Source organism: Scatophagus argus, chromosome 11 (assembly GCF_020382885.2).
Source record: "Scatophagus argus isolate fScaArg1 chromosome 11, fScaArg1.pri, whole genome shotgun sequence".
Taxonomy (NCBI): Eukaryota; Metazoa; Chordata; class Actinopteri; family Scatophagidae; genus Scatophagus; species Scatophagus argus.
In genome coordinates this window covers 12,991,890-13,003,990 of record NC_058503.1, presented here as the reverse complement: position 1 = coordinate 13,003,990, position 12,101 = coordinate 12,991,890, and the positions used below count along the sequence as shown (strand labels likewise).

The following is a 12,101-nucleotide window of genomic DNA, read 5'->3' as shown; positions in this document are numbered from 1 at the left end:
GCTGTAGAGACAAATAACCATTCACACTGACATTCACACCTACAGCCAAATTAGAGTCTCCAGTTAACCTTGGTGTTTTTGGACTGTGGTTGGAGCACAAAAAGGAAGCCCACGCAGACACGGGTAGAATGTGGAACCTCAATGGAGAAAGGCCCTAATCAGCCTGTTTGAACCCAGAACCTGTGCTGCCCTTAAGTTCTTAATTCTTATGATAATTATTGCAGAAGCCAACCAGATATTTTCACAGACTTCAAGGACTGACTTGACAGTAACGGTGACACACTGATGTAAGTGCTCTGCTGTGAAAGATATGAGGTAAAGTCAGCCATTCTGGTATGACAAGTAGCCAGTGTCCTAGCACTGCGAGTAATGTGACTGCCATTTGCAAGTGTCACATTCTGCACTCTTGTTAAAAACTGTAATTACTTTAATATACAGATGATAAAATAGCAAAAAGCTGTATAACTTTTGCCAAAATGTTTATACATTTATTTAGGTAAAACAAATGTTTGCTTTAATTTTCCACATGTGAATGAACTCTGACTGGGTGGTAAATTATTCAGTGTGCTCTGGAAGGCCAAGCTGTCCCCTGTTCTGGGCTTAATAAGCAGTGGCAGACAAAGAGAGAGGACCCTCGTATGGCAGAAAATAGTGCAGGAGTGAGGATGAGGGCAGCAGGTCCTTCTTTTCATCTCAGCACATTCCCCTATCTTGAACACATGAATTATAGATTTCCCCATGCTAGCAGTCAGGAAGTAGATGCAGCGTTCACATCTCAGTGGTGTCTCCAAACTAAAGCCAACAGGGAGGGAGAGAATTTCTATTCATTCATTTACTCATTATATTCACAATAATAGCTTGTCTTAATTTATAAAAGACACAGCTTTGTTGAAAGAAATGTAAATAGAAGGTTTCCAAACATGTATGGTGTGTGTGGATGTTGCCAATGTTACCCAGAAGTACTAGCAGAATTGTTTTTCTTTTGTACTGTGACCTACAGTCCCTCCCTGAGGAAATCTTAAACACAGCAGATGTTATTTTCTGTATTATGGTGTCTTTCAGCGGGTCCTTTGATACTTTTATCTGGCCATATTGGTGTGAGAAAAATTATGGGTACATTCTGTAATTTCATCCAGAGGACGTGGTTGGCACCAGATCAAAAAATCTTAGTACAGAAGTACAGAAATTGATTTGCAGACTAATTCAGAGCCACCTTCAATAATAACCACTCACGGTTTACTTACACTGTGACAATCTCTTTGTGCTTGCATTCAATAGCAACTTCTGTTTAATGAATTTCTTTATTGTCTCTCCCCCATCTTCCAATCATATCTACTACTATGAAGAAAAACTGAGGCTGTGTCACAAAGATAGGTTATGTTGGTAGATGGTTATGTTGGTGGCTTCATGAACACACACGTGACTTTACTTACACCCACATGCACAACACTTTCAGCGAGAACTCCAAATAAATACTTTTATGGCTACATTTCATGACAAAAGGCTTCAATATAACAACCTAAGTTCTGACACCTTTCACAAAAAGCAAGCAGTTTTGGATTCGTAAATGGCACAGGTTTGAGTGTGTGTACGGAAATGCACCAAATTAGCAAGATGAAATACACATATTTATGAACATTTCAAACTTAAAAACCAACACATGGAACACCCAAATCTCATGAAATATTTACATGAAATGACACCATCACCAATAATGACGTAAGAGAGTTGAAGCCTTTTGCCATTTTTTTATTCACTAAATTTCCTAACCTCATACAATTATCAAGCGCCCAGTTGTACCACCTAATGCAACGGTGGCACTGCAGTAACAATTTCAAGATTTAGAGACAACTAAAAAAAACTAATCAAAGCTTACAGCTATAGCCCCTCCTTGACTTGTTACCTATTTTATTGTTGTCTTCATCAGTCTGCTTCATTTGTTTTTGTTTCCGCTCTTGTATCACCTGTCCCTTCTTTACCTTTATATTTCATCCCTTTCATTCTGTCCTTCATTTTAGTCTCATTTTCTAGCTTACTTTCCTGTCAGGTTCACCTTCTTCCTACTTAGTAGACTCTCTCTGCTCAAGCCTTTTTGTGGTGACAATGTGTGACCCACCTTGATTCAGCCTGCGCCACTGAACTCAGCTACCTGGCATCCAGGAATCAATGATGAGCTGACATTATGCGTGCCCTCATGTGTAGGTGTGTATGTGTCCGTGTGTTGTGTGAGAATCTGCTTGGGTGCGACGGAGCTGTGAAAACTTGGTCTGGAGTTTTGTTGATTTCTCAAGCAGAATAGATTTGATAATTATGAACTGATAAAGCGCCTTTGCATGATATACCAGCGCATATTCAGCCTAGTAAAAGTTAGGGGAGAGTTGATATTAATTTGCAGTGTATGGCTCTTTTTACTGACAAGATAAAAATATATTTAAGTTCAGATCAGTGATTGAAGTCATGCCACAAGTAATGCTGATGAATTTTGGCTTCCTATTTCACGTAATGTAATGATATGTAAGTATCCATTAAATTAAATCGCACAACGAAGCCCTGCACTCTTCAGGCTTTCAGGCACATCAATTATGGTGCAAGTCTTGTCAGTGAGGAATTCTGCTCCCAGATGGCCCTTATATCAGCCATATGACAGGAAATGTGGTTCTGCTGCATTGTCCTTGGGCAAGAAACGAATCCCTCCTGCATCACTGCAGAAACCTGCATTTGGGCTTGCAAGTAAAAAAGATGGATTACTTGTATGAGGAATGAAATGTCCTTTTTTCCCCTTCAATATCCGCTCCACTTTTTCTGCAATTAAGAATGTTAATTACCCATCCATTCCTGTCCTTAATGTCACCAGTCGTTCCACTGTTGACCTGGGTATGCAGTCATATCTGACCTCTGTGAACCATGGAATCACTAGCTGCTATATTTCACCTGACAGCAATAAATTTCATCAACACGCTGTTGACATGTATTGTGTATCAGTGGATCACACTATCCTCTAACCCTCCTTGGAGGAGCCCCCAACCAGTCAGAGTCACCAGCGCAGTAACACAGACATTATCCCTTTGCCTGCTTCCTTTGCCTGTCACGGGACAAAAGGCTACTGGCAAACATATGCTTCATACAGTTTGGAAGATACTGCAATATCAGACAAGGTGGAAATTCCTGACTCACCTGTGTGACTTTTTCAGTGACATTGTGAGTTCTGTCTTTGACCTTTGGTGCTATGATGGTGGTCTCAGATGTTGGTGGAGAGTGAGTCTTCTTATCAGTCCCCTCAGAGAAGTTGAGTGCAATCAGAGGGATCTTGTTGATGGTGCTATACTTGTTGATGTTAGAATCAGAGGTAGAGCCAAGCAGGCTGGACTTCACATGATTAAAAGGGCCTGGTGGTTTGGAACAAATAACAGACATGTTGCCACCCTTGGTAACCTTATTCACCAAGACTGAACATTAATCTTACATAATATTTCAAATGTATTCATTGATTGGAGTTGGAATTAGCTGAAGTGCTAGAGCAATTACAATCAATATTTTCGTGAAATGCTGTAAGCGGTTTCTGGTTTTGCAAGCAAGGACATAAGAGTTGCGATGAAAAGAAAAATGTCTTTCAATGCTTTTAGACCAAGATCCACTCAAGTTATGTTCCTGTAAAAAAAAAAACAAAAAATGAAGTGTGCTTACCAACCAATAATATAATGACATCCAACTATCAACCAGTCTTCAACTTTTAGACAGTTTCATTAGTCAGCAAGATGGTGGAATGTTTGTTTGACATGCCCAATGTACAACATTCAAATGAAATTCCTCCTGATGTTATTCCATGCATGTCCTGTCCTGTTCCACTCAGAAATACACCAACATATGGTGACCCTTGAAATGCGGTTTCATCTGGACTTTACTGAAGATTAAAGTAACATTTCCCTGATTTTAAACCTTATTACTATGTTTCAGATATCAGAGTGACGGTGATAGGCGCCTCTTACACAGTTGATAATTTAGGAACTACAGCTGTGGCACATGTTGTTGAGAATGAACTTCTGTACAGAGAACTGTACTTAGAATTAAAGCCAACTGTGAACTCAGAAGGTTTTAGTTTTACATGTTTCTAATAGCAACATTTTGTCTTACAGTACTTCTGATTGCTCATGCATCAACAGACATGTGCTAACAGTATGGACTGGAACAAATATCAAATATACATATATATATATAGGTAGTCAAATGTAACTTTTCTCTAACCTAAAATGTTGTTGCTATATGGACTGTAATGCATGTGTTATTTCCCAAGATACTGTGCCCTTAATGATTAGAGCAGCTTGCTGTCAGAGTTGCTATAATATCACATAACACAAGCATACACTCATGCAGGTCATCTTAAAGCAATGCTTTGATTAACATATGATGGCAGCAGATATGAGGCTTATACTTTCAAGTTATGTTGTATGATTTCATAGGCGTGTAAGGTGACAAAACCACTCCACTGGAGTAAGTATACAACCTGTCCACCAAAAGACGATCTATGAAGAGTCTTTAGGCTGATTGCTTTGCTTGAAAGTCATGCCCCAACACAGCACAGAGCAATGAAATCAGGGACAGAAATACATGACCACTTCTGACATGCCTGCCATGGCCTAAAACAACTGTGTGTCATCAACATTACATTACTGGATCAAATCTGTAATCTGTGTACACTGTCTTGCAATGCCATATGGCTGAGTTAACATTACTCTGCAGTCCAGTGCAAACTCACTCATAATTTGATACCTGGGCTGCCATCCTGCAATGTAGTACATACCTTCACTTGTATGACGATCCCTGAAAATGCTTTTGGAATTGGAGTAGCCTTCAATTTCATGGACGGACGAGGCTCGCCTCATGCTGTTGATGCTGCCTCTGGGAAAGGTGTTTGAAAGGGTGGTTGAGCTCTGGTGTGGCTCTGTTTGGTACAGCTTCTCCCAGGGGAGTTTAGGGGATGAATGGTCAAGTGGTTCAGGACCTATGCTAGCCTGGGAAGAATGGTGGCTTGAGCTTATGAGGCCATGCGTGTCATTGTCCTCGATGGGACTGCAAATGCTCTTAGTGGGTGAGGGGAAGTTCTGCAGGGCCACTGAGTCCTCATCCTCTTTGGGCGAATCCACCATCACAGCATCTGGGTCCTCTTGTGGAAGAGATTGCTTGTTGGTATTCATTAGGCTCAAAGCAGCCTGGCGGAAGCGGAAGAATCTACTCCTCCCTAAAAATTGAGAAAAAAATTATCATAAGGCTTGTTAATGTACAGCAATGAAAAATAAAAACACCCAAAAGAATCAAATATTTTTCTTACAAACAAACAATGAAATTCATAGTTGGATGAAGGGGGTTTTATTCTGCCTCAAAGAACTGATAAAACACCCACAGACCCATTTTCAGCAATTACAAAGAACAGAGGAACCAGTAAAGAACCAACATATAGAACAATCTGTTGCTATATTATGCATACCCTGTGCTTTGTTAATATACATCTGTTATGTCTGTGACAAAGGTAATACAAAAAAGGCCCAATGTTGTTAACTCATTTTGGTTCAGATCTCTCTGTGTACTTTATATTCATATCCATCTGTGATAAGTTGTCCATACTATACTGGTTTGATGGCAGGGCAGTTTGCTGTAAATGAAGCTTGCAGTCTTTTAATTAACAAAAAAGCGTTTAGTTGAACAGTCTATGCTCTGGTGTTAAACTTTTTTTGTGTTAAAAGATCAATGCATGAAACCATGAGCATGAAGACAAACAAAAAGAGCTCTGGTTTTGCCATATTGCGACACATCTCCTTTCAGTGCCCATAAGTGTGACATAGAAAATCGCACAATTGATTTATTATCCCTCACTGATTTGAGACAGAAACCCAATTTTTGTACAGAAGCCACATTTTCAGAATAGACACAGTTAATGACCTCTTGGGACAGGGTGAAAGTTTTGGCTCATTAACAATAGAAAGAGAGTGAAAGTGAACCCTGCCTCACGAGTGAGGCATCCATCCCTCAACACCCTCCTTACATAACGTCACTGCCATCTGTTTCCATCCCCTGTCCAAATGTGCTGATGTTACTACTATAGGTGCTTACAATAGACATGTGACACTCAACAAGTTTCCCGGAGAGGAACCTGAATGATATCCTCAGCTGAGATATGGACAGTCTTTCTGTCTCTTCTCTGCAGTGAGACTGTCATCTGTACTGCCAGTCTCACTGAATGCTTATATAACACCTATATAACATATTTTAGTGGTCTCGCTCACATCCACCCAACTGCAGTTTGTTGTTACAGTGGCTTAAGGAAAATATCCTTCTTGAGAAGTAAATCACTGTGTGCCCTTCATGACATTATCACCAGGACACAAACAGTATGTCCTGTGAATATATTATTGTACTAAAGATTATACAAATTGTGCCTTATACAGAACTATAAACACTCATAGCTCTCATATTTAACTTATACATGTTTTAGCTGGAATATGATTTTAAAATGCAAAGTGTTTGCAATTCTTTTTAAGTACATTTAATGGAGAACAGATAAGAGAAAATCTTTATTTTTAGCCACAGTGGTGACATGGCTCTGGGGATGGCATGGACGCTCTGTTGGTATCTCTACACTACAATTCTTTAAATGATTGCTATTAAATTTTGTTTATAAATTCATGATGCCCCAAGGATGAAGCCAACTGACTGTGGCGTCTCCCTGACTTTGTCTCTCGTGCCACCATGAAGTTGACTTTTGGGTTTTTAAGTGTAACCTCTCAACAACTAAGCTTATTGATGGACACATTAATACTAGCCTAAAACTTTTTATCCAACTTCTTTCTCAAGTAAAAGTTTGTGACCAGTTCTCAATTTTGTGACCAAATACCTGCAAAACTGAAATTATTAGAGGAGTCTGATATCCACTCGAACCAAATCAATGACAAGCTGACTTGTTGTTTTAGTCCTCAAGACACAATGTCACTACTCATCCAGGAGGCCTCATCATTTCTATTGATTCATGGGGAGTCAGAGGATTTTAAACTTCTTTGTTTTTCACACCCTGACATGACGCAAGATTGGGTAAGTTACGTGTAAAAAAAAAAAAGCAGTGGTGCGGCCCAGGAAGTAATATAAGACGGCACTGTAACTGCTGCTGATAAGTGATGATACAGCCCACCTTCCTGTGTTCAGGAGTAGGTTGTTTCAATTTGATGTAGAAGGCTTTTTTGTCTTCCAAAAACCTGAGGAAAAACCTCTTGATTTACCAGTTGATTTCTTTTCCAGCACCCAGTTATGCTTGTCTGGGCTCACCCTTACAGATAGGTTGAAAAAAGAGTTTGGAGAGGACTCGCTGATCCTTTATAGTGAAAAGAATTAGCTTGGTTGAGCCTCTATTTTGAAAGTACATTGATTCTAATGGAATTTTAGGAAAACACTGACTAAAATGTAAACAGATTTCTATATTTACTCTGCAACCGAAGTGCGTTTTGATGATAACAGAATCTAAGTAATTTCTACTGATGTGTATAATTACCTCATTCAGGAGTCATTGGCTGTACAATAAAACCATAATTTTTGCTTCATGAAGCAGCAATTGGATAGTCATAATATTGTCACTAAGAATGAAATTAGAGCAAAATAATTCAAAGAAAGTAGTGACAGGGAACATTTACAATTGAGCTTTTATGTGAAAGTAAGTTATTGTATTGAAGAGTGTATGATGTGCATCCAGCTGGAGACTGAACACTAAAAAGAGGTCTCTGTGCACTGAACAGTGGATCCTTCTGCTGGGTAATTTCTGTTGTCTCTGGTTTTGGGCCTTGAAGGCATGTTGAGGATGCTGAATGGTGTGTTCTAGATGGGAGCTCAGGGAAAGAGGGATTTCTCTTTTCCAGACTCAATATTGTGCAGTTTGACACCTGCAGGCTTATTGCCTGCTGTCAGCACCAAATCATAATTATGCCCCCAATGTCCACAAATCAGTTTTCTCAGGCTGCAACACTTGAATGTATGGCTAGGTTACTTGGAAATGTTCTCCTTAATCATTTCAGGTAAAATGTCAAAAAAGGCATTTCTGTACTGAAAGCAGTGACATTCCAAGGTTCTTCCTCTGCACGGTTCCATCATTCTGCTTTTAAGGCCTGATAACCTGAAAGAAATTTGACTTGTAAGGGTGCAAGTGGGAATTTCTAGTATCTAGTTATGGTCTAAATGTTCTAAATCAAATACATCTGAAGAAATACAAAACATGTGGTGGTCAATATGAAAGACAAAATTATTAGCACTGGTCTAAAAACCCACTGAAGTCAAACCAAGCATAGCATGAAAATACACTTTAATACCTTGGTGTTATCTAAGGGCAGCGGTAGCATAGTACTTTAAGTGTGATGTGTGCATGTAGTCAAGACTGCTTCTAATGTAAAGTCACATCATATGTTTGTCTGCCCCATCTACCCACAGATCCCCCTGCTGAAGCACTGTCACAAGCAATCAGCTCTGATTAGCAATGCTAGCAAGGGACACAGGCAGTCACTCACACATAAGAAGACACACACACGCGAGTGCACACACATATGCATGCACGCACACGCCAGAATGCACAACAGCGCAAGCCGAATGCCTGCGCTTTGAAGGGATTCATGCTGAGTGAAGGGGATCGCTGAGCTCCGGTCAGAGAAGCGATGCTGAGTGCCTCCAATCAGAGAGGAGCTGGAATGTCTCACTGACATTTACACCTACTGACACGCCTCCAAATAAAAACATGAGGGTGCAGTACGTGCATTTATGTATATGCTTCCCTCGCCAAAGACATAAAACAGACAGAACTTAAAAAATTAAATATACGTAACCAGATAAGGTTATGTAAGCACACCATTCAAACTTTATTCTACTGGGAAATTAAATAATGCACACTTATTTAGGAGTAGTAGAAGCTGACATCATGATTGGAGGTTACAATGAGCCTGTCAGGGAATCAAAATCTCTAGTGCTTAATTAGTGTCTAACAGATACAAAAGGCTATTTTAATGAATTACTTCAATTACAGCCACCGGCTTATGCAACTGCCCTTTGTTAGAGGGGTGAGGAATTTGTTGTTTAATCAATGATGCCATCTCACAATACAAACACAGGTTATTTAAGAGAGAGACAGAACTGTGACAAATGTATGACAGATGTAAAGCCTTGTATAATGTTTTGTATGGCATCATGTCAATGTTTGTTTGCTTTAGTGATGACCTTTACCTAAAAAATACTTTTGTGAGGTAGCTTATCAGAAAACTGAGGGAAATTAAACTGATAAAAAAGCAGGACAATAAAGACAAAAAGTAGTCCAGTTTCAATTTTTATCCATGTTCACATGATAGTAAAGAGAGAGCAGTCTATGAAATACTCACTTTGATCTGACTTTGTAGGGGATGTTGGGCTTATCTTCTCTGTGGAGTTGTCACTTTCCTCATCCACGACATATTCAAAATTCAAGATGAACATCATCACCACACCCTCCTCATTTTTCACTGGGATTATGTGAGTGTTACACTGAAAGTCAGACCCTGAAAGAGAGACAAAGCGTCGGTGCCAAGTAAAAAAAACACAATCATACATCATCTTGTCCTTATCTGACTTAAACCTATGGAAAAGAAATAAGCCTCAACAAATATTATCACAAACAAGTGGATTGCAGAAACCTTTATTTAGAATGTTAATTAAGCACAAATCTAAACATGACAAACTCCTCCTTCTGTTTTTACATAAATGTTGGGAAAACCACAGAGAAGTTGATCCAATTTAAAGGTCAATGCCTGCATGTCAGAACAAATAAAATAGTAGACATAATGTAAGCAAGCCCAGGGGTTAAACAAAGTGTGTGTTGCACGCCTATTTGTGCCCATATAGATTGTATATGGGGTATTTTAATCAGCAATACATTGCAGGTTGGCAGAATTTATACAAATAAGGTGCAAGAGTCAGTGTTTTGCAGACAACGGGGTTTATGAGAATAGATTAAACAAGCAGGGTAGATTACAGCCAATTTAGAGGATTGCAATGTGCTCATAGGTATAATGACTGGCACAGGGGATTGTGTCAAGCAGTGGAGCAGAAAACAATCAGCAATCTAAACTTAGTCCTGAAGCCCAGAATATCCCAATTTCTCAGCTGGATTAGTTATTGCTGTGTTAGCGAATGCTACTGATGCCTGCGGGCACAACTGCCTACCAAAAAAACTCCCTACTCACTGGACCCTAAACGACAACAACAACACAATAGGTCCTATACAGGATAACATTCCAGTCACCATAACTGGTATGGGAGAAAGCTATTTGACAGTGTTTTTCTCTGAAAATAATTGAATTTTCAGCACAGAAAAAAAGTTTAATTTACTTTTTTAAATGTACTTTTTTTAAGTGTCCCTTTGTCTCTCTATGTAGGTCTGTCTGTCTGGCTTGTTGTGTTGCTCCTACTCACAAAGGACACATATTACCAGTGTTCACTGTAATCTCTGCAGGGCTCACAGACACCCTGCCAGCAGCATTCATTAGCAGTAGACTTGCTGTCTGACTAAATATAACAAGCTCGGTCTGCCTTAACATGCCAGAGTTCTGTTGGAAGGATTTCTACATCAAGATTCCCAGGAGTAATGCTGCATTGCCACCACTGACAATATGATAATGTGATTTTAATACGACGGACATCAAAAATGTACAGTTGTTGAATATACAGGTAGAACGAAATGTTTGAGCAGTACTGTGTGAATTAATGAGGGATAAATAGCTCTGCATACATATGTGTATGTGCTGAAAAATAAGATCAGCGGGTGGGCATTCTGCACCCATCTCGTGTGGTGTCGTGGGTGCCTGGTTATGTTGTGTTGTAAAGCAGAAGAGCTGTGCTTAGAGAGCTGGGGAACTGTGAGTCCTTGGCCAGAAAATCCCCTTTTCATAAAAAGCACTTCCCTGCATTTCCCTGAAAGCCTCCTCTTAATTCTGCATTGTCCCTTCTATAAAAGGGAACATTTCTGGTTTAGACTTTGATGTGTTTGATTTAACAGTGTGCTCACTTCTCAGAGTGGAGGAGAAAATAATTGAGCCAGTCGGTTGTTCTCTATTGACTTTTAATTATCAGATAAATCCTGCAGGAATTGAATTTGTTAGTGACAAATCCTTACTAATAAATTTCCAAAAATGTGCATTTACTAATGTTATTTTGGGGACAGGTGGACAGGAAATGAGGGAATAAAGTATTTTTTTTCTAATGCCAGATCACAAACAACATACTCTTTATCCTTGTTGTTTTTCAACCAAAATGTACAAGTCATTTCCAACAAATCCTGTTGTGGTGACTGTTTAATATATTAAGAAAGCACATTGTAGACACTTAGACATCCCTCCACATTTCTACTGAGCCATTCAAGATGAGAAATTCTAAGTAAAAGTTACAGTATATTTATTGCAGTTTTCTATGTTTCAGACATGCTTGGCTTTATAAATTCAAGGTAAGATAGTGTGTGCAAAGACACAACACATCCCCGTCTGAGATATCACATGTTGTATTAGCCTTTTAGTGAGTCCTCACGGCAGCTGATTGCTGAGGTGAGTAAAAATCATCCATAAATCCCTTGAACTAAGACTCCATTATGAGTCACAGGGGCATTCATAGTGAATTATATTACACTACGAATGCGCCCATAATGCACTACAGATATGGTCTAGCCAGCATTACTCCCCTTTGCTCCACTGCTCATGCATGTGAGCACACTTGATCATAATTTCCTGTCAGGGGTTTTCTGACCAATACGTTTTGCATGAAGTGTTACCTGCTACATGGCTGCATTCATCCTCTTAATTCACCCTCTTAAGTATGTGCCATTTTTTTGCTTACCAAATATTTTAGACCATGTAAGCACCACCACAACAGCATTACCATCTGACATTAAAGTGCTGTATTGCAGTGAAATGCCTAGCCAACATGGTAAATTCAGCAGAAATATTTCTGGGCTGGCGTTTATCTCACCAGATGGGAAAACAATGGTCATGCTTAAAGGCTAAACCGCAGGGGTCTCTTCTCATCTAGTCTCCCGCTGAATGTCACCTCTACCAAAATGG

The 12,101-nt window shown here is 39.5% G+C and overlaps 1 protein-coding gene across 2 annotated transcripts in view; it reads right to left on the bottom strand.

Moving 5' to 3' along the window:
- The window catches only part of LOC124067271 (potassium voltage-gated channel subfamily H member 7), a 37,344-nt gene that overhangs the window by 15,005 nt on the left and 10,238 nt on the right, over nucleotides 1–12,101 (bottom strand). For both annotated transcript variants that reach the window (XM_046404501.1, XM_046404502.1), the window contains exons 3-5: nucleotides 9,396–9,551; nucleotides 4,799–5,236; nucleotides 3,175–3,386 (exon numbers count right to left, since the gene is read on the bottom strand). In XM_046404501.1, the coding sequence (XP_046260457.1) occupies nucleotides 3,175–3,386; nucleotides 4,799–5,236; nucleotides 9,396–9,551 (806 nt within the window). The remainder of the gene's footprint in view (nucleotides 1–3,174; nucleotides 3,387–4,798; nucleotides 5,237–9,395; nucleotides 9,552–12,101) is intronic.